The following is a 21,697-nucleotide window of genomic DNA, read 5'->3' as shown; positions in this document are numbered from 1 at the left end:
CTCATGCCTTTCTGCAGTGTCCTGGCCTCCTCTGGCCTGGGAAAGCAGAAATCAACCCTACAGCAGGCTGTGCAGCTGTGTAAGGGTGTTGTTGTCTTCTCTCTTTCCCTCTCCCTTTCCTCTCCTTTCTCTCTCTCTTCCCTGACTCTTCCTTCTCCTTCCTCTGTCTCTCCCCTCTCCCTTCCCTCTCCTTTCTCTCTCTCTTCCCTCTCCCCTTCCCCTTTCCTTTCTCTTTCCTCTCCACCCCAACCCCAACCCCTCCCTCCCCCCTCCCCATTTTCCCCTTCCTGCCCTCTTCTGCATCCCCGCCGGCACCGGGCCGTGCCCGCCCTGCGCCCGCTGCAATGGCGCCACCTGGCGGCCATCTCGGGGTCTGCAGCGCGTCCCTCCGGGCGGCACTGCGGGGAGCACGAGGTGACACGGAGGGACAGGAGGGGACACGGGGAGAGACGCACAGGGACACGGGGAGGGACGCGGAACACCATGGTTCATGGCTTTCCGCCATCAACGCCACTGCTGTTGCCGCATCCTGCGTGCAGCATGGGCACAGCCCCACCGTGGGGACAGTGGCATCGTCCTCGTCCCTGTCACTTCCCTATGCCATGGGAAGCACGGGGAGGTGGCGTTCATTCAGGTCATCTTCACTGCCTTCGCCTGTGGCTAACGCTGGACAAGCGGTGGTCACCACCAGCTGCATGGAAATCTGTCTTTCTGCCTTTAATAAGCTCTCTCCCTTGGAAAGTAATCATTACCAATAAACAAATGCAGCAGCCAGCGTATATAAGCATCACATTAAGCAGCTACAAGCATTTGTTATATTTGATACAGCCTTGTTAACTGGAAAACCCTGGGTTTGGAATATGTATTGATTTCAGCAAACATATATTATTTTACTGTAAGTACCAACAGCCATTGTAGTTAATATACAACAGTTTAATTTAAAATGCATTAGTTTAATAAAAATGCATAATATAGAGGCGAATTGCATTAGCTTCAATAAAAAATTCAATTTCATAAATATTATCCAGTGTTAAAATGCATTGATTTCCTGGGAAAATGTATTGGTCAAAGGTAATTTACATTGGTTTGAATGGGAATGCACCAGCATGTATACATATGTATTAGGTTAGTCAAATGGATCTGATGGCAGAAACAAAATGTTGGTTGGAGGAAAAGGTATGCAGAAGGAAAGCAGGTTGGCAGGGCAGGGGCTGGTTCTGAGATCCCCTAAATTAGCAGTTCTGGTGCTGGGGGTCCCCATTATTGGCTGCGGGCACACATAGGGCTCAGGAGCCTTGCAGAGAGCTGGGGTTAATCAAATGCTTTTGACTCCATTTTTTATTGAGCTCAAGAGGGGCTGTCCTATTAATTAGAAAGGCTTTTTCATGTCCAACACAGGCTCTTGGGCAGATAAGCGGGGACGATGCTTGATTCTGCCATTGCACAGATAGGTGCATTATTCCCTGACATCCATTCATTCACAGGCTGCAGCCACTTTCCGATGGCTCTTTTGTTCACTACAGAGCTCTCTCTCTCTCTCTTTCTCTCTCTCTATATATACGTATCCATATAGATATTTTATTCTGCGTGTCGCCAAGTCTCCAGCACCCACAGCAGGGAAGGGACCAACAAGCACCCAGATCAGACTCCACTCCTCACTGCAGGGCAGGATCTGGCCCATGAAGCACAGAGGATGTCTGCCAGTGAGAAGTGCACAGCAGAGCAGATGCGCCGTCTTACAGATGATAGCAGAACGCTCACAGCCATCTGCATCTCACCCCCAGCCAGAGTGCTGGGGCTGTGCTCAGCCTTTTTGCATGCAGAAGTCCTTTGAAGCCCCCACTCAAAGAAAGGCATTCAGCAGAGACAGGCCAAAGCCTAACCTCTTCCAGGCTCCCCAAAACAATATAATTTGGGAATTCTCCCTAGCCCCGGGGCTGCCTCCTGTACTGCCCCAACATGGATGCACAACCAGCAATGGGCAGCGCCCAAGCGGCGCCGGCAGCTCCATGAGCGACTGGTCCTGTTTAAACCACTGCACATCACTTCCCTGATGCTTATGGATTTTTCCTTAATGCCACAAATTAAGGTAATTGGGCTTGGCTGGCCGATGGATTCAGCTGGAGTTGGCAGACGAGGGCCTGTGCTGTGATTGATCCCAGCCATGCCCGCGTGCCCTGGACTGCTGCTCACCCTGCTCTGCCCATCTCTACTGTTTCCTCTGTCTTTTGGCTCAGACAGAACTGACAAAACATCCCAGAATCCATCTCAGTCTTAGCATAAGCCTCATTCAGTCTATGACTGCTGGAGCAGGGTGAAGGTGAGAGTGCCAGGGATCAACTGTGGCATCTGTGTCCTTTGGAAGAACAAGGACAGCATCCAGACAGAGCCCTGAGCTCTGGGATCCACTTTCAAGGCCCCTTTTGTTCGCAGTCGTGTCCCAACCCTCCCTGCTCTCCTATCTGCCTCAGCATGCCTAAAAATACCATAGGCAAAACACACACAGAGCCAACCCACCTGCAGCTGGGACAGGGAGAGTTAATGGCAGAGCCAGGGCTGAGCAAGCGCTTGGCTTGAATGGGTGACAGCTGCCCCAGTGGGGAGTGATACAGGGGATCTTCGTGCTGTGGGAGCTCAGCATCCATCCCCAGCCTCATCCAGCCCCTTTTGGATGGGTTTTGGCTCTTGGAGTATCACAAGTGACGGGTCCCCATTGTATCCAGGGCTCCTCCTTCTTTAGCAGCTAAGCAGAGCCCAGTTTTCCCATTCAGAAGATGCAGTAGGTCCTAGAGATGCTTGGCAAAACATCCCTGTTCCTTGGTTGTGAGGGAATATAAGGCAGCTTCTTTATTACGAAGAATGAGGGGGCATTTCCACCCTGAAGCAAAAGGGAGGCACTGCACTGTGATTTGGGGGCACAGTGCTGGGCCAGATAACCCCACAGCAGCCCTGCAGAGGGGAAGAGCACAGCCTCTGCCCTCTCAAGTGGCAGCTCGTGGGAGCTGCAGGGCCTCCTGGTGTGCTGCTAACCTTGAAAGCCTCTGTCTCACATGTCACATCCACCAGTGACAACAGCAAGCTTACTGCAGATTAGAGGAGGAGAAAGTCAGAGACAAGAGGGTTGGGGGTGGCTGGTTTACCTATTACAGCCAAAAGTGGGCATGGGGCTATTTTTAGCCTGGAATGGGGTGTATTTATTGTTTCAGTCCAGGGGAGAAGAGGGACTGCCTCTGAGATTCCTCCTGCAGCACCACCAGCACCTCTGCGAAGCCATGGTGAGTGCTGGGAGCCACAATGGGAACAGGCAGAGTCTGTGCACTGTGTTCTTATTGGGATGGCGTTAGTGGGCAGAGAGTGAGGGAAGCTGCGGGGTCTGATGGCCGAGGGGGTAAGCATGGGTAAGCCCTATACTGGGATAAGCAGATGTAAAGCATCCTGCAAGGACAAGTGAGGGCAGAGAGGTGTCTCTTATGTTGGTAGCACTCTGCAGAACTTCCTGGCAGAGAGGCTGTTTGGGGGCAAATGCTGTCTTTTTCTTTTCTCTTCCCCCATGCAGCTAGGGGAAGGGCAATTCTGCCCCTAAAGCCCTCCTGCTGTGTTTTCTCTTGGTAGAATCCTAATTTTTGGACGGGAAAAAGCTGCATGGATGTGCAGCTCACCAAAAGTGAGGGCGTTTCTGGTTGATTCAAACCTCAGTGCAAGGAGATGGCATTTTTTTAAATATGCAAATACATTAATTAGCACTTTGCTCTTAGTGAGAGGCTCAGAGCAATGAGGAGACATCCAACGACCACAGCCCTATGTGTAATGCCAGCAGCGTGCTCCTGAGGCTGAGCAGATCTCAGCCTGGGCTCGACTGCTTTATCCACCACAGCTGAGAAAGCAGAAATTGGAAATCCAGCTCCTTTCTGCTCCGAACTATTTGGCCAAATTCGTCAGGAAAGAGAAGACAGATCTGTACTCAGAGCAGAAATCTGAATGCTCCTCAGCAGCTCAGAGTGCTGCGCGTGCCCATGGGCCTGAGCAGCACGTGGGGAATCACCAGGCACCAGCCCCACGCTGCCATGAAGGACTTATTGCTAAGCACTGCCATGAAGGACTTATGACTAAGCACAGGGTGGTTCAATGCTTTTATTCCACGCCATAAAAAGACAGTGAGTGAGTGCTACATACTTGAACCCCGCAGGCACCCAAGAAAGCCAAGAAGAGGATTGAAGGTGCAAATTCCAATGTCTTCTCCATGTTTGAGCAGGCCCAGATCCAGGAATTCAAAGAGGTAGGTGGATTGCGTAGAAGCAACCGGGGGCCCTTGATGCAATGTGACCTTCAGCTCTTTCCTCAGTGCTTTGAGAACGATGACAGTTGGCTTGCAATAAGAGGCAAAGTGCCCATTTTTTGAGTTGTTTTATTTTAAAAGTGAGAATAACAGCTCAGTGACACTGTTAAATATGGAGCTGCCTCAAAGCATCCTGTGAGCTTGCTCCCATGGTTGGAGGCTCGAGTTATCCTCCCAGTTTGATCTCATCTTGATGTGAGAGGGCCTTGGGCAAGGCACAGCTTTGGGCTTGGGCTGCCATAGGATGAGGGGCATGGATGAGAGGTACAGAAGCTTTTGCGAAGGCTGTTGGCTCTCCCTGTGCTCCCTGCCTTCCTCCTCTGCTTCCAGGCATTCACCATCATGGATCAGAACCGAGATGGCTTCATCGACAAGGCGGACCTGAGAGATACGTTTGCTGCACTCGGTGAGCCCCCATTTAGGAGCCTCTCCTTCCAAGCAGCTCTGACCATATTAGACCAACTAAGTGCAAAACCAGCTGTGAGTCCTCATTTAGCCAAGCCGTAGTGGTTAAGCGCATCTTATGCGTGTTTTGCTGAGAACCTGACCCCAAACCATTTTTGTTAGCGTGGTGAATCAGAGCAACTCACAGAGCAGTTGGTGTTTGACCATGTAGGTACTAGACAGAACCTGCACCTGGGTTTCCCAGAGCCAAGTGTTCCCTTTGTTCTCTCTTTAATAAGGACCTGGATGTTCCCATCCTGCAGCATCCCTGAGTTTATGGGCATTGGGAGGATTTATGTGGATCATAGGAAGCTGTGAAGCCACAGCTGGGCTCTCTCATCACTGAGGCCAACACAAACTGGTAATGGGCCTTTTACCTTTTACTTAGGTGAAAGGATGAAGGCATTCAGACCTGTTCATTTCACTCATTACAGCCAGGTTCAGGTACATCTCCCACTGTCCTCATCATTACAACAAAGACCTCGTCACCAGGTCCAGGAGACTCATAGTACTGCTATTTTTGCCCAAAAATATCTTCTGAAGATCAGGCTAATCCCTACGACAGTGGGGCAGAGGAACGAAGCAGCCAGCTCAGTTTCTCAAGTTTGCAGCTGGTTGTGACATTCACCCAACGCTGCTCTTTCTTAGGGCGCCTGAATGTGAAAAACGAGGAGATTGATGAGATGATCAAAGAGGCACCTGGCCCAATCAACTTCACTGTGTTCCTCACCATGTTTGGGGAGAAACTCAAGGGTAAGAGGGAACCTGGGGAGCAGGGGTGGGCTTGGCACGTGCTCACCTCACACCATCACTGTGTCCTGTCCCATATGGGGAAGCCACTCAGCTCCTGGGGCTTCCAATCCCTAAGGGTGAGACCCCAAGTGCCTGCAGATGTTCAGGGGGGAGCAGAGGAAATGCAGGTAGTGTTGATCATGGTGTGCAGAGCCCAGGAACGGGTCAGGGGTTGTCTAAGCAAAGCTGGGCAGGAGCAAATCTCTGTGCCCCAGCCATTCAAGACAAGCATCCTGCCATGATGCTGCTGTCCCCACAAAAAGAGGGGACAGGAGATCCTGCACTGCCCTGTGTGACTGTGACCCAGCTGCATCCCTTATCACTTACGCAAGCTGAGGCATGCAGCCTCCCCGCAGATCTCCTGGAGGCCTCACAGCCCCAAGGGCCTCTGCCTGGAGCTCTATAAATACACACAAAAGATTAGATATGCACTGGATGCCAGGGAGGAGGTGACACAGCCTGCTCTGTGGGCACACCACAACCCTACATCTGCTCCTTTCCATGTCGACACACACGGTGGCCAAAATGGGAGGGATGAGGGGGGTCAGCATTCAGGCAGAATCCCCTCGCCCTCTAAATCCCACTGTATTTCGTAAGGGGGTTGTGGGAAGCAGGAGGCTCCTCCTGGCTGCTTCTTCCGCTGCTTCCAATGGTCATGGATGTGCTGCCCACAGGCGCTGACCCGGAGGAGACGATCCTGAATGCGTTCAAGGTGTTTGATCCAGAGGGCAAAGGGCTGAAATCTGCCTAGTGAGTGCAGGGGAGTTTGAGGGGAGGGAGGGTTTATGTTGAGGCCCCCCCAGTACCCACCACGCTCTCTCATTTGCAGCATCAAAGAAATGCTGATGACGCAGGGTGAGAGGTTTTCCCAGGAAGAGGTATGTGCTCCTGCCCCCACCCTCCATCCCTGCCCATTCCTATGGGTTGAACTTGCTGCTTTGGTGCTGGGTCCTCTTGCCTCTCACAGTGCTCAGCTTGGGGTCTCAGTTTCCTATTTAAAAGGGAATGGCAGAGCAGGCAAAAATGTATTCCCAAGAAACCAAGAAATGGTATCCCACCAGAGCCCCACTGGCCGCCTCTCACCTCACAGCAGTTTTGCTGAGCAGGGCACAAGAGAGATGGGGCCTGGAGCTGGACTCAGTGAACTTTATGGGTCCCTTCCAACTTGGGATATTCTGTGATTCTTTGCCCCTCTTTATTCTCTTGGATCTGCAGATGCACTAAAGCTTGTGCAAGCCAGGCTGAGCCCTGAGCCCCAGCTCCTGGCCAAGCCCCAAACCCTTCCTGTGTGCCCTTTTCACCACAGCTCTTTCCTGCAGATCGATCAGATGTTTGCTGCCTTCCCTCCAGACGTCTCTGGCAACCTTGACTACAAAAACCTCGTCCACGTCATCACACATGGAGAGGAGAAGGACTAACCCATGGATTCAACACTGGGGTTTAGCACTGTGGGATCATCTCCATGTGGGTCACACTGTAGATTCCCTTTGTCCCTCTCCCTTGAGGTGCAGAGCTGTTCTTCATGGGGATAACAACCCAGAACAGCAGCAACACACAATAAAGTGCATTTTGGTGAGAGGAAATCCAACTGCTGTGTGTGAGCAGTGCTTGGGGTTGGCTGGATGCACTGATGTGGTGTGGTGTGTTGACAGCTGGAAGGGCACTGTGCCATCCCAGGGCAAAGCCATGCCAAAATACGACCTACAGAGCTCTTCAAGCATTGAGCTCCTTCCAGGAGACGGAACAACGGTTGGGTTGGGCACTGCAGAGGCACAGAGGTTTGAGGACAGGTCTGTTTATTTAACTCGGCACCACCAGGCTGTCATGCCTTGATGTCGTTCCTCCCCTTCTTGTCCGCTTTGACAGCACTGCCTCGCTCGTATTTCGGGAGAAGCAGCTCACGCAGCTGAGCGTGGTCCAGCGGTGCCTCAACTGCAAAACAAAACAGCCACCCCTTCACACACCTCATCACACAGCTGCCATACCCAGCAGGAAGCCAGAAGAACATTGCAAATGGGCTGATTGTAAGGGCACGGTCTCTCCTTGCCCCCTCACATGCTCTGTATGGGAACTGTTGAGTCACAGCTTGAAGCACTGATTGAGCAACTGGGGAAAGGACCCGGTCAGCTCTGGGAGCACAGATGAAGGTAATTCATCTGTATAATTGGAAGGGGTGGAGCCTGGCTGCACCCCCCCCTTGGACTTCATTTAAAGGCTGACTGGCACTGGGGAAGGATCTCTTTCTAGAGATCCCTCCTTGGTGAAGCTTTCCCCTGCAAACCTGGAATCTTCTGATATGGGTAAGCAGTCTTCTTCCTTTATAGCACCTTTCTATCATGCTGATCTTTCCATCATTACACCTCTGGTGAAATACCTTTCCCCATCATATTGATCTCTCCAATTGCTACCTACTCACAAGCATCAGCAGCATCAATGGCACCTAGCAGGGCGGGAGGTGGTGGGCAGAGGTGGGCACGATCCATGCCGTGTAGGAGCTTGGTGCCACCCAGCAGAGGGTTGTCGAAGGACTGGGCTGTTAGTGAGCCATCAGCCTCTGTGTAGAGCAGGATCGACTCCATCAGCAGCAGCTCGTTGGTCTTCTTCTCCACCAGACCTGCGTAAGAAGGAGCACAGTGCCCACAAATGTTCCCCAGCAAGGTTTCCCTCAGGTAGCGCCATCAGACAGATGGTCTCCTCAGGGACAAGGTCCCCAGGTTGGGCCCTGTGCCCAGAGCCAAGATGGGGCTTCGAGATGTGTATATAGCCAGGTTAGCTCATGAGTTTGCCTGGAATTTGGTATCTGAATTTCACATTCCTCAAGGGTGCAATGGGTCTCAGGGAGACAAAAAAAAAAGAAAGGATGAAAATGAAAAAGAGCAAGGGGAAGGGAGACAGAGAGGCACGGAACCACAACTCACCTAAATACTGCATCAGATTCAAGTCTGTGATCTGCCCCTTGTCTCCAAGTTGCTCTCTGATCTTTGTAGCATCACAGTTGTTCTCTTTGAACAGGTCCTCAATGGCAGACTTGAGCTGGCCGAGGACTTTGCTGCTTTCTTTGCATCTGTCTTCATAGTCATTGGCTTTCTTGGTGTTTTGACTGAGCTCTTCCTATCAGCAAAAGTTCTGAGAGGTGTCACAACTGCTCTCTGCTCTTTCCTCCCACCCCAGTGCAGGCCATTTCCAGTTTAGAAACTTGAAATATCCGAGGAGAGGTTGTGGGGGAAAAACAACCTGTGAAGGAGATCTCACACACTCTCCGTGTTACAGAGAAGACCCCCAGGCTTTGAAAAACCAGGGCTGGCAGGAGATCTGCTGCCGTCAAAATCTGAGACAGAGAGCCCATTTCTACCCATTTTCAGAGCTTGTTCAGTCACTTGCCAGAGCAGCGTTGTTGTCAAGACCAGACTTTCACTGACAAGATAGTGAGGAGCTGTGGGTGCCCTACCCCTGGAGGTGTCCAAGGCCATGGATGGGCCCTGGGCAGCCTGAGCTGGTAGGGGGCAACCTGCACATGGCAGGGTTGGGGCTGGGGGATTTGAGGTCCCTTCCAACCCAACCATTCTGTATTCTATGATAGATCAGCACCCGCTATCTCTGCAGGTGGAAATCCCAGCCATCCTACCTCTAATTCCTTCAGGACATGAAGGCTGCTGCTCTCTGTGTTCTCCTGGTCAGTTGTGAAGAAAGCGATTTCATTCTGTGCAAACAGAAGCACATGGAGGGGACAGTGGCTGCCTGTCCAACAGATGTGCGGAGCCCGGGGATCATCCCTGTGCCCTGGGATCAGGGGCGCCCCAACTGACCCCCCCTGGGGACCACTCCTCAACAGGCAGCATTTCTTGTTCCAGCCAGCTCCGCACAGAGCTGAGGCAGCTCTTAACACTCCCTGAGCTCCTTCTCGTGCAATATTTTTGCTGGAAACACGGTGGCAGCATTGGGACACTTTTTAGCTTTGAGCAGGCACTTCTCTGCATCTGGGAGCTGTACTTTTGGCTGCCCTTCGCTTTCACCTAAGATGGTCTGTAAGTCAGAACGTGGTGTAGGCAGCAATGCTGGGCACGTGGAGGAGGAAAAAACAACCCTGACCCTGATGTGTTTTCTGCAGTAGGTATGGAGAGCCTGGGAGCAGGACTGCAACAGACCTGGAGGTTCTTGATCCTCTGCTGCAGCTTCTCCATCTCGCTGTTCAGCTCTGTGGCGTAGCTGAAGCAGGCAAAATTCTTCCCCTCCTTTTCAATGAAACCATCCAGGAGCTGGTCGATATTCCCATTCTCTGCCAGCTCCAGCAGTCTCTTGTATGTCACCTCCCGGCTCTCAAAGCTTTCCCCTTGGCTTCGCTTCATGCGCTGGGCTGCCTTCAAGGCTGGAGGAGAAGACAGAGAGGCTGAGATACGTGTATCTCTGCTGGAAGAGCCTCTGCCTATGAGTGGGGAGATGGGGAACTTGGATCAGAACAAACACAGTACTGCCTAGAGATTAGGCAAGGAGGCCACAGTCTGCATGGGAATGGGCAAATACAGCAGGACTTAAGGAGCCATAGGTGCACATAGGAATCACTTCCCTGCTTCCCCTTCCCTCTTTCTGCACCAAGGGCACTCCAAGACAAACAGTGCTCCTAGCCCTGACTGTCTTTGGATTGCAGTGCTCCAAACTGCTGCAAGTAGCTTCCTTGCTGGCCTTGCAGACTCCTGGTTTGCAGACTCAGCTGCAGATGATTTCTTGTATGTGATACCTTCCTTCTTTTTGGCCTGTTCCTCCAATTCAGAGCGATCTGTATATTTGGCAAGCACAAAGGTTTTCAGCTTGTTCTCCTGGTCACAGATCCGTTCTCGTTCCTGCAGCTCAGTGTTGTACTGGGCAGTGTTTTTTCTGTGCCTTTCATTCATGGCTGCAATCCTTGCCAGGTACTCTACCCTGCACACAGAGAGTTGCATCATGCATAGGTGGAAAAAAGTGCGGGTAGAGGGATTTGTATTCTTGTAGGCAGACTATAGGACCAGAGCTGGCCTCAGCTCCAAGTTCTTGTGTAAGCTCAGGTGGGACTCAGAGCAGAGACAGCTCCATGGGGCAATTCATCCCATCATGAGCAATAACTGGGATGGGTGAAATAAGTGACGCTCTAGAAGTACCAGTCTGTTCAGGGACCAGACATCCAACCTTTAGATAGCACCCAGCCCTTGGCAGAACAGTGAATCCTCTCTCAGGAATTATAATTAGTTTCTCTTCACATTGACAGCAATCACTGAAACTGCCCTCAATGCTGAACTGCTGAAGACTCAGTGAGTCACATACCGCTGCTTGTGTGCCTGTGTGGCCTGCTCTATGGCAGTGTCCATCCTCCTTTTCTGCTGGGCCAGGTGCTTATGGAGCTTTGAGTAGAAGTTGTCCAAAGTGGCTTTCTGAATTCGAAGGTTTTCGATCTCTTCTTGGAGCTTATTATTGGTGGTCAGGATGGTATCAAAACGCACAGTGACCTGGGGAGAGGGAAGTAAAAGAGCTCTGGTTGGTACAGAATCTCTGCTGAAAGGCATTGATCAAGGCTAGGACAAACACAGAGAAAGAGATGAGATAAAGGACCTGCCCTGTTCTCATTGCAAATCATGTGAGGCACCAGTGAGCCAGGCTTGTCATAACAGAGACCTGATGTTGGCATTGCCCAAGGTAAAGTGGCTCTGGGCAGCTCAGTTTTATCACAAAACAGGTGCACACCTTCAGGCTTCTTGGCACGGAACAAGTGCTGCATTTGGGTCAGCAAACTTGAAGGAGTTTTTTCAGGTACTCTGGGAGCAGTGAGGGAACAAGCTGAGTCCTTTGTACAGCTTGTAAAAACCAAATGCATCTGCACTGTTACCCTTACTACTGATCAAAAAGCATTTTGTACGGGCCGCAGCTTGGCCCTGAAACTCTGCAAAATGTTTGCTTACGTTGTTCAGATGCAATTCCAGTGTCTGAGTCTGGTTTTGCAGCCATTTGCTGCAGTTTGCTTGCTTCACTTTCTTTGTTATCACGCTTTGCCTTTCAACCTTCTTTTGCAGGTCTAGGATCTGTACAGGGAGAATTAAAAAAAGAAAAACAAAGTATAATCTCCACCCCTACAATCTGGATTTTTGTCAGAACACTCAACCAAAGAAAATACCCTCTGTTGACCTGCACTACAGCAACCGTGTCCCTAATGAGCTCATGGCTATTGAAGCATCTTTGATCCAAAAGGATCCCATTCTGCACACTCGGAAACATAAACTGTAATGAGAAATTGCTTTGTTTTCACATCACCAGGGAAAAGCAGCTGCATCTGGAGGGAAATTCAGTAGGTGTTGAACTCAGCAGCACTCTGTGTAGGGTGAACAGGCAGTGAGGATGGATTTTTTCATAGCAGTCCTAGCACAGACTCCATAAATGAGTGAAAGAAAATGTTTGGCAGAACAGAGCAGCTGACAGTGGAAATAAATCCACAAGAAGCATGAGGTAGTTAGAGAACTCTGAGGCTGGTGGAAGTGTTATGAGAGCCAGGAGATCCTGAGGTCCTAACAAAGTCAACCCAGCTATGAGGCTCCCATTAATGGACAGCTCTGCAGAACTTCTAGCAGCTGCCAGTCACACGTCTCTGCTCTGCTGTACCATGCTGAGCCAGAGAGTGGTTCAGATGTTCTCACCTCATTGTCCAGCTCAGACACCAGGGCTTTTCTATCTCTAATCAGACAATCATACTGATCCTTGGTCTGCAGAAGGCATTTCAGCTCCTTGCAGTTTCTGTCATCGTGAATCGCGTTTCTCAGGGACCTGATCTTGCTCAGCATTAATGACACCTCTTGGTGTTGTTGCTTCAGTGACTGGATTTCTTTCCTGCAGAGGTAGAATGACAAATGACATGAAGCACATCCCTCCTGCAGGGCTGGGATAGGTCTTTGTCCCACCTCACTGCTGAGGTCTGCAAGAGGTTTTGGTACTGAGGGACTTTCCGAGCCCATGGAGCCTAGTGAAGCTGTACTCACTCCTGAGTTTGCATTTGTTGTCTCGTGCTGGCACCAAAAGATTTTCTCTTCTCCACGGCTATCTGGAGCTGTTTCTGCAGCCTGTAGAACTCCACCTGTATCTGCCTTTCTGTCACAGGGAAGTCTGACGGTGTGTGCATTGAACTGGAACCTCTCAGCTGCTGCAGAAAGGGAAAGTTTGGTAACTTTAGAAAATACAAGCAATGGTTCATTTGGACTCAGGGTTAAAGCCATCCCCACCTTCAGTTTTTCAACACATACCCAGCTACTCATCACAGTCTCCAACCCTCCACTGCCACCTAAGTACCCATCAGTATGCCAAACACTGAGCCAGGGAAACAAGCCATGAATTCTCTCCTTGCAACACCACAAAGCAAGGTGTTGGCCTTGACCAGTGCCAACAACTGATGTATTGGTCTCCCACAGCATCCAAATCTCAGGGTATGGCCCCATGCCTGATGCAGAGGATGAGATCAGCCCCTACAGTCACCCAGCAGCTTGCTAAGAGGCAGAGGCAGGAAGTCCGGTCCTGTCCAGATCACACCATAGAATTTAGCTCTGCAGGTTAGGTTCTGTCTCCACTGAGAAGTCCGAGCTGGAATATTTAATTGGTTTTTACCTTTGAGTTCTTCATTTTTCCTGTTTAACTTCACTGTTCACTCTGCAGAGATCTCAGGGTGAGAGGAGGGAGCCTTCCTGGGAACCACCTGTTTTCAAAGGGGAGAAATGAAGTCTGGTGACAAAGTTGCAGTGGTGCTGGCACAGAGGTCAAGGCTGCACCATCCTGCCCTGAGCACCTACTTGTGTGCTTGGCACATGAGGTATCTGTCACAGATGGCAGCATGATGAATAAAAGGAGAGCATTTGTTGTGATGTCATCACCAAACGCTCTCCTCTCACTGAGTTTATAAGTAGGGGGAGAACAGATGGTTCCAGCTCTTCCATCCTGCTTGGTACCTGGGTTTCCATAGAAATCCCAGCAAGGCCAGGCCCCCTCATGCCAGCAGCCAGAGCCTCAGGGGAGCGCATTGGAATAGTTGTACGTAGACATGACTTCTGCAGGGAGTCCTTCACCCCACAGAGCTCCAGCTGAGGAGGGCACAAAGGCTGATCCTGCAGCCTCCAGCATCCATGGGTGTCTCCCTGTCCCCCTGACACTGCTGTCAGTGCTTACCCTGCTGCAGGATGCTGCTGTTCCTCTCTGGCAAGGCAATAGGGCTGCTGCTTTCCTAAGGAAAATCTCGTTTCCAGTGGGAAGTGTGGGAAAGATGAAACCCAGAATGGAGCAGGGAGGGCCAACGGCTGGTCCTTGGCCTCCTGGAACCCAGTCCTGGGCGTCAAAAAACTGGTGCTGGGCTGGTTGCTATGGCAGCATCTCTGCACCACAACATGGATGGGGACCGTATGGGAACCACACCAGGAGCTATGATTTGGAAACCACCCCTGAAAACATCACCAAAGCCTGTGCTGTGACATCCTCCTGGTGGCGTGTGCACACCAGGTATAAACCCGCATGGTACCCATTCCCATTTCTGTCTGCAGACTTTGATTCTATCCCGAGATCCCCAGGGACAGAAGCACAAGATAATGTTGGAGGTTGCAGCACAATTCTGGGTCCTGCAGCCCTGGTGTAGCTCACTCAGCTCTGGGATGAGGATGAGCAAAGGGTGTCCGCATCCCGCTTTGCACAACTGCATCCATGTGGATAGTTCAAGGCAACAAGCAAAATCCCTAAGCGGCTCGTGGCTCTTGAGATGGTGCCTCCTCATTATCCTGGAGACTTTGATGAGCTAACAAGCCAGCCACCAACTCCCAGGCTACTTCCAGATAGGATCTGTGGATGCATTTCATTGGAAATGATTTTCATGGAAGAGAGCAGATTGTGGCTGCTTTCCCTAGGCTTGGACTAGTCCAGCTTCAAAACACACTCCATATTATTCATCTTTGTGTTCCTTCTCCATGCATCAATTGTTCAGTTATGGACAAGTGAGTAAATTAAACTATTGAGGAGGAGTCTGATTTGGTAGAGTCCGTGTCTGTCACACTCACTGTAGAAGCATTTATTTTACTAAAGGGAACTGTTTTCACCCAAACAATGCTCCACTGTCAGACTGTTTTGAGTGAGTGTGGCTTCACTGTCTGATGGACCTTCAGCTGAGCAGAATGGCAGAGCAGGATAGCATCATCTGTAACAACTGAATCCAGTAATCTTCTAGAAGAAATAGGAAAAAAAGTAAGTTTTGGAGCTTTTTCGCTTTAACCCACCTTCCCTGACTCAATAGACACATTTAGCACTGACTGACATGGAGAAATTATTTCTTCAGCTGAAGATTTGGGGTCTAATTAAAACTGCTTAAACTATTCTAGAGGCCATATTCTGAGTTGTGCAGCCAGTGTAAATCCTCCCCGAGTTCAGCAATATTTACACAGATTTCTTTATTTCACCTGGGCTGGTTAAAAAGTGGCTGAAGGAGCAGTCAGACTAGGATGGGTCTCATCTGACCTCACCCACCTGTGAGTGTTCCCCAAATGTCAGTGAAAATCTCTGGGGTAAGCTGGAGAATCAGGCCCGCATTTTCATGCAAATGTAATATATTCATGTTATTTAATCCCTATTTATAACAAATCCAGAACTTAATTCTACTTAACCCGTCTTTGGTGTTTGACACATGAAATCGGTGAGTCAGAGAGCTATATATGGAACTGTCAAAACTTTCTCTTTTCCCCCCCTCTAAAAGCCTGGATTAAATCATAACCAATCTCCCATCAGCTCCAGCAGCACCACTGGGAGGACTGGGAAGATGCTGGTGAGAAGCAGTGATGGGGAACTGTCAGCTCAGCCCAAGGTCTGAAGACAAAACCAGACAGAACCAACTGAATTCAGCCACACATGGTGCATCATTGCCAAACAGGCACTGGCAAGGCTGCCCGGGGAAGTGGTGGAATCACCGTCCTTGGAGGTGTTCAAGGTGTTGTTTGAGCATCTGAAACAATGGCACAAACATCTGGTATTATTTTTCTTAATCAACACTCAGAACAGAAAAAAGCAGGAGCCAAATACACCAGGCACTCTAAAAGTGCATTTTTCATGCTGATAGTTTACAGTGTGAAAATAATGAGCACTTCTCCATCGTTAGAAATGACAAAACAGTGCAGTGGCTTTCACCTCTCAGGAGGTTTTTCCAGGCTGCAATGGCAGCAGGATGGGATGGAGATGTCTCTGCATGGGCATATGATTCCAGATTTGAAGGGTAATTGCTGTTAAGTGAGGGGAGAGCTGGCTGCTGGCTGCACAGCTGGAATTGCTCATCACTCCAAGGAAACAGTCATCATCATTTCCTGCAGATGGGTTTCTTCTGAATTGCTGACATCGAGAGAAATGTGGCTTCCAGCAGCGAATTGGCTCCTTTGTGGCATTACTTAGTGTTTTTTTAAAGGGCTGTTATGGGGTTGGGTTCTCTGAGACTTGACTTTGGGAAAGTGAAACTCTACTGCAGGTTCAGCCCCTCAGCAGAGCCTAAAAGCAGGGATTTGCTCCCTCATCTCTTCTGGCTTACTGATGTCTCTGCTTGTGCTGAATTACTGCTCCAAGGCTGCGAGGGGGAAACATGGAATTGAAATAGCTGTGGACACACTGCCAGAACCTGCTCTGTCTGAAAGCAATTAAAGGCCTCTGAAAATTTCTCTGGCTTAGGTCAAACCTGCATCACATTGAACCGTTTCAGAGGGATGTGGCCATTTTACAACCCAAAACCAAAGCAGGATGCAGGCTGGCTCAGGGATGCAACGCCCAGTGCAATAGCCCTGAAACTCTGCTTTAGAAGATCTATTTCCAATTAATCATTGCTGATTGCTGTCCCATGCAGTGTTTGTGATAAGAACACCTCATTAGCTGAACACACTCAGGAAGTGGCTCTGGGCAACTCAGAATTTGTCTACGTAACGTCACCCAGGGAAACTAGTTTGAAATAACATTTAAAGGCAATTAATTAAACTGCTGTATGATTGTTCTGTACCATCTGCACACGGTTTATCTTATTTCACTTTTTCTTCCCAAATTAAATGAAGGCCACTTTATTTTTAAATGAAGGCCGTTGTTGAGTATGGCACGGGTGTGGGAGGAAATGGCTCTGGGAGCACCAAGGAGTGCAGGACAGAGGGATTCTGCCTGGAGGATCTGCATCCTGCTCCTGCTCACACAGTGCTTTTATGGGCAGAATCAGAACTCCGGGAGCTCTTTCTGTGTCCCAGATTGTGGCTTTACGGCAGAAGTGTGGGGACCCTGGGCAAACCCGATGGCAACTTCAGCATGAGGAAGGAAACTGTGTATGTGCACTGGCTCTACTTCTGACTCGGCGATATGAAATCTCTTTTAAATGGAGACAAGGCAGTAAGTGCACTATGCAGATTTAGGACACGTCTCCCAGTAATTATTCACTCCTGGCCCTTCCATTTTTCTGAGCAGAGTCTCAGAGTGCTGCGTGCCGAGAATAGCCACTTTCCCAGCCTGCCTCTGGCTCCTCGGCCCTTCCCTGGAGCAGGAACAGATTGTTCTGAACACGCTGGTCCCTTTGCCATTTGTACAAGCTGGCTGGTTTTGCTGTTTATTGCCACTCACTTAGCAATGATCTTTTACAAGCTTGAAGCCATTGGCTGTCTCCCCTCCACTGCTCCATGCCCTATGCCATACATCCAAGGCATTACAAGGGACACCATTTTGGTAACAGACAGTTGCTACTCAAGAGTTTAATTAAATGAAAGCTTTAAAAAGAAATCCCAGGAGTTCAGGCTGTATATTTTTTTCACAGTTCAAATCTGGAGTGACTCCCAAGGAAATGTAGAGGTGACACTAATCAAAGTAGAGTTACAGTGATTCCTGCAGGGTGTTGAGCTCTGAGTTAGCACACTCGATGGGATGAGTTCAAAGTAAGCTGCATGGCTAGGAGCTGCATTGGAAGACAGCATGTTTGCTATGCTACTGCTTCGTGGCAAATCTTGTCCACTCCCATCTCCCATCAAACATAAGAACCCCAACCTGTCATTCATAGAATCATAGAATCATAGAATGATGAAGGCTGGAAAAGACTGTTGAGATCAGCAAGTCCAACCCCAATCCGCCTCCACCCCATCACCAACCATGACCCTCAGTGCCACATCTCCACTGTTCTTGAACACCTCCAGGGATGGTGACCTTACCATCTCCCTGTGCCACTGCATTAACACCCTTCTGGAGAAGAACTTTTTCCTAATACTCAACTTGCTTCTTCATCTGGACTTCCACTTCCCAAAAAGCCCAGTGTGGCCCACGTCAGCATTTTATTGCCATGCTCCAGACCCAAGCTGGTGCTGATCTCTTGGCGTTGGGTCAGGAGCTGCCCTTCCTTGTGCTGGGCTTGGGGTGTTGTACCAGTTCTGGTGTAGAACCAACAGGGACCAGAATTTATTCCGCCTTCTGCTCAGAGAGAGGAAGATGAGTCTGCATGATTCCTGGTGTTTCATGGGTACCAGACACAGGAGGGAGCATCCTTCCAGCACAGTGGCAGCGTGGAGAGGCACAGCCCAGTGTCACCATCACCACTGGGACAGGAGGAGCCTTCCAACCGCCTGCACTCCAGCACTGAGCTGACTGTGTGGGAGCAGATAGCTCTGCTAGAGCTAACAGGGAGGTGACATTCCTCAAGGAAAATGAAACAGCTCAGCCTGACAAAGCTTTGCTCTCCGGGTTTTTTTTTTTTGTTATGAACAGTGGCTGGAAATTTCCTCTTGGTGACACTGACACATACTGTTCTCCTTTAGGGTGGGAGGGGATCAGGCCTGCTGATACTCGATGCCAAGCTTAGATTGGGATAATGATAGTCTGTGCAGGTTTCTATTGTTTCTTAGGTCACTTTGTGAACATGAATTAATCTTGACAACACAGCTGCAAAGAAATGGGGGTTTTATTTTACCTGGTTTACAGACAGGGACACTGAGACATGGGACATAAACATGAAACAGGAGAAAACAGGTGACAGAGGCTGAGAGTGAGCCCTGGGTCCCAGAATCCTTCTCCTTTCCTCACCGTGCTGAGCAGTGCTTCCCACACAACACATTCGGTAGCATCATTTCGTACCAGCCCAAAATGTAACTCGGTTTTATATTTAGCTGCTGGGTTCTGTAAAGAGATGTTATATAACAGCCCTCAAGTGTGGCATTTTATAATTTACCAGCTCCACTTGCACTGCTTCTACAAACCCTCCTGTGCTCCCCAGCTCTGCACAGAGCCCTCTCTCTCCTTTCTCTGTGCTGGAAAAATATTTCACCCAGCACTCATTGGCAGTGGCGAAGCCACATGGTGTGCCATCTCTCCAGCAATTAGTGAGTCTCCAACTCCATTTCCATTGCCAAACTTTCGCTCCTGCATAGGAAAGGAAAGAATTAGCTGGATGCATCCTTGCTGGTGGAAATTCCTCTTTGTATTGCAAAAATTGCCCAATGGGTTCTGAAATCCCCAGGAGGAGGTTGATAGCATCTCCACCTCTACAAAGCATCCCGCCTATCCCTATGGAAAAAGCAGTGTCCCCAAAGCTGTGTGTGGGGATGACCTTCTGGACAAGAGAGCATCACCCTGCAAATACCAGCCCAGGGCTCTGCATCCTGGTGGATTCACATGGGCAAATGCAGAAGGGCTGGGGCACCAGGGAAAGGCATATCATGGCACAGATTTCCACATCAGAACTGGGGCTTTGTGCTCCAGGCAGGAGAAATCCAACCCTAAGGCTGCACAGTCCCTGATACTCAGTGCTGCTGACAGCCTGTCTGGTCCCCTCTGGATCTTCCACTCCAGTCTTGTGCCTTGAGAATGTCCCCCATTGTCACACACACTCGTCCCTGCACACATCCCCTTTTTCTGCTGTCAGGGAGTTAAACACAGACCTGCTGGAGGGAAATTCCAGGGTCTTACACCCAGCCATACGCTTTTGCAATGCATTATTTCATATCTCAGATAAATTGGAGCTTACTCAAGCTTTGCTACAGTCTGCAGTGCCAGAGGGGGAAGAGGAAATGCCCAAAAACTCCAGATCTGGAGCTGAGAATGCTCCTTTACTAAAAATACACCTCCAGCCCATTTGGGTGCATGAGTACCTCCAGCCTGGGAGGTTATATTTCAGTCACATTGCCAAATGTCATTGTCAAACAAGTGAAACAGAAGAGCATTCATTAATCACATGCTTAATGGCACAGCATTTAAAGTCTGTGCTTGAAAGGAGCTGGCTGCAGCCTCGTGTTCCTGCTACACCCAGGGGACGCCCCACATCCTGAATGGTTCTACCATTAAAAGCAGAGAACACATGTGAAATGGGCCACATTAATAAGAGCAAACAAACAAGGGGAGAAGAGCTGCAGGAGCGTCTCTTCCTCCATGGACCAACACAAGTAGGCAAAACCATATGGGGAGTGTGAGAACAGAGTTGTGGGTTCAAAAGTGTCCCTTTGCCTTGCACTTAGCTCAGTTCCACTGCATGGGGTGAAAGGTTGAACACAGGGCTTTGAGTCCCGGAGTGAAGACATTCTAGCTGGGAAGGTCTTCACTGCCCTGTGTGGCAGTAGAACTATCAGAGCATCCCATATTTACAGGATGTAAATCGTCACAGAAAGAAAGACAGCAGAGGAGATGGTGCCCATTGCCTTGATGAACTGAGCCCCACAGGGACAGCACTGGGTTCTCAGCCACAGGCCCCGACCTTGCTGAGTGTGTCACCCATGTGCCAAATCACAGCTGAAAAACACAGCTTACCTCTTAACAAAAGAATAGGGAGCTGCTACATTCCAGCTGAAGCCTTTCCAAAGAGCCAGGTGGGACTTTTTCTATATATATCTAAATAAAATTGTACTGTTTCTTTCTGGAGGGGAAAGGGGGGGGGGGGGAGGGGGAAGCTCTGGCATCTATCCCACACTGAGAAAGATGTTCAATTGAAGCTGCACAAAAGGCGGTCAGTCTCACCAGCATTTCTATTGCCTCCAGAAAGCCTGACGCATGGATTCCAACCCAAAGATGAACGTCAGCTGCCAGGTCCCTGAGGCTCTCTTTCGACCTACATGCTACCAGGAGCAAAACAGTCAAGGACATAGAATCATAGAATCTTTAAGGTTGGAAAAGATCTTTGAGATCATCAAATCCAACCATCAACTCATCGCCACATGCCCATGTTGCATTGGGGAGGGGATGGTGTAGGGTGTGGGTGCATGGGGCTCAGCTGACCCCACAGGGTTTCCCCACCTCTGGAGGTTCTGCAGCTTCTCCGAGTGCTCATGGTTCAAGTTGGGAAGATACACTTGGGGAGCATCCCATGGACCCCATGGAGAGATTCATAGGAGAAGAGGTTCAGTAACATCCCAAAAAAGCACACTGAATTCTACAGACCCCACGCATAATAAACTCAAAGCCCTGGAGATCATCCCCTGGAAGAATATGAATTTGACAACAAGATTTAATGATATATTTGAACCCTAAACACATCCTTGATCAACCAGAGCTGTCCTGGCTGCAGGGTGACCACTTTCCTGTGTTATTTTTTCTTGTTTTCCAAAGGAAGAAACAGACTGCCTGTGCCCTCAGCCCCTTGTTGTGAGGCAAGCCCTTCAGCCTCACCCCATTGCAGCTCTACACTGCTCATAGGCACAGAGCTGAGCTTTCCCCACTCTACAAACATGCAGTGTGCTCTCATTGCAAACAAGGCATCTGCTTTTAAAACGAAAAACCACACACAGTATAAAACACGAGGGAAAGAAGGGGAAAACTGAGCTCCTGAAGAGCAGAGACTGGAACAACAGTGGCAAATTTCCAAGGCTCCTCTTACTCTGCAGATTAATTTTTCTGATTTGGGTCTCGTTGCTCCTTGGCCTACATCAGTATAGAAGCATTTACCATCCTGCTGTCCTGTGAGCTGCAAGGGTTTCTCCTTCCTGCTGTGCTGAGCCCACAGCCCCTCACCAAAGTGTGCCTGGGCTCTGCCCAGCTCAGGGTGCCTATGCTGTGGAGGTCCCTGGTGTCCCTCATGTCATCCAGGGCCACTCAGGGCCACCTGCTACAAGGGTGCAATGAGACCATGGCTCAGCACAGCTCAGGCTGAGGATTTCAAATGAATGA

At 49.8% G+C, this 21,697-nt stretch overlaps 2 protein-coding genes across 3 annotated transcripts; one reads left to right on the top strand and one right to left on the bottom strand.

The window, feature by feature from the left end:
* Positions 1–3,161: 3,161 nt before the first annotated feature.
* Positions 3,162–6,990, top strand: MYL2 (myosin light chain 2; the record flags this gene model as incomplete). Of its 2 annotated transcripts, XM_079544039.1 has the most annotated exons (7): positions 3,162–3,275; positions 4,187–4,276; positions 4,667–4,742; positions 5,429–5,533; positions 6,247–6,322; positions 6,402–6,450; positions 6,892–6,990. In XM_079544039.1, the coding sequence occupies 7 exons, from the start codon at positions 3,162–3,164 to the stop codon at positions 6,988–6,990; spliced, it is 609 nt and encodes a 202-aa protein (XP_079400165.1). The 2 variants fall into 2 exon arrangements, with proteins under 2 accessions (XP_079400165.1, XP_079400166.1); XM_079544040.1 differs by lacking the exons at positions 3,162–3,275; positions 4,667–4,742 and having other exon boundaries at positions 4,193–4,276; positions 5,392–5,533.
* Positions 6,991–7,394: 404 nt separating this feature from the next.
* On the bottom strand, positions 7,395–13,201 carry CCDC63 (coiled-coil domain containing 63; the record flags this gene model as incomplete). The annotated part of the gene is made up of 11 exons (XM_079543663.1): positions 7,395–7,504; positions 7,989–8,186; positions 8,491–8,683; positions 9,198–9,272; positions 9,718–9,938; positions 10,308–10,489; positions 10,868–11,049; positions 11,500–11,619; positions 12,229–12,418; positions 12,568–12,728; positions 13,187–13,201. The coding sequence occupies 11 exons, from the start codon at positions 13,199–13,201 to the stop codon at positions 7,395–7,397; spliced, it is 1,647 nt and encodes a 548-aa protein (XP_079399789.1).
* Between the last annotated feature and the right edge of the window lie 8,496 nt (positions 13,202–21,697).

This window comes from Tetrao urogallus, assembly GCF_951394365.1.
Source record: "Tetrao urogallus genome assembly, chromosome: 17".
In the NCBI taxonomy this organism is placed as follows: Eukaryota; Metazoa; Chordata; class Aves; order Galliformes; family Phasianidae; genus Tetrao; species Tetrao urogallus.
The sequence above is the reverse complement of the archived record's forward strand: the minus strand, read 5'-3'. Positions and strand labels throughout refer to the sequence as shown.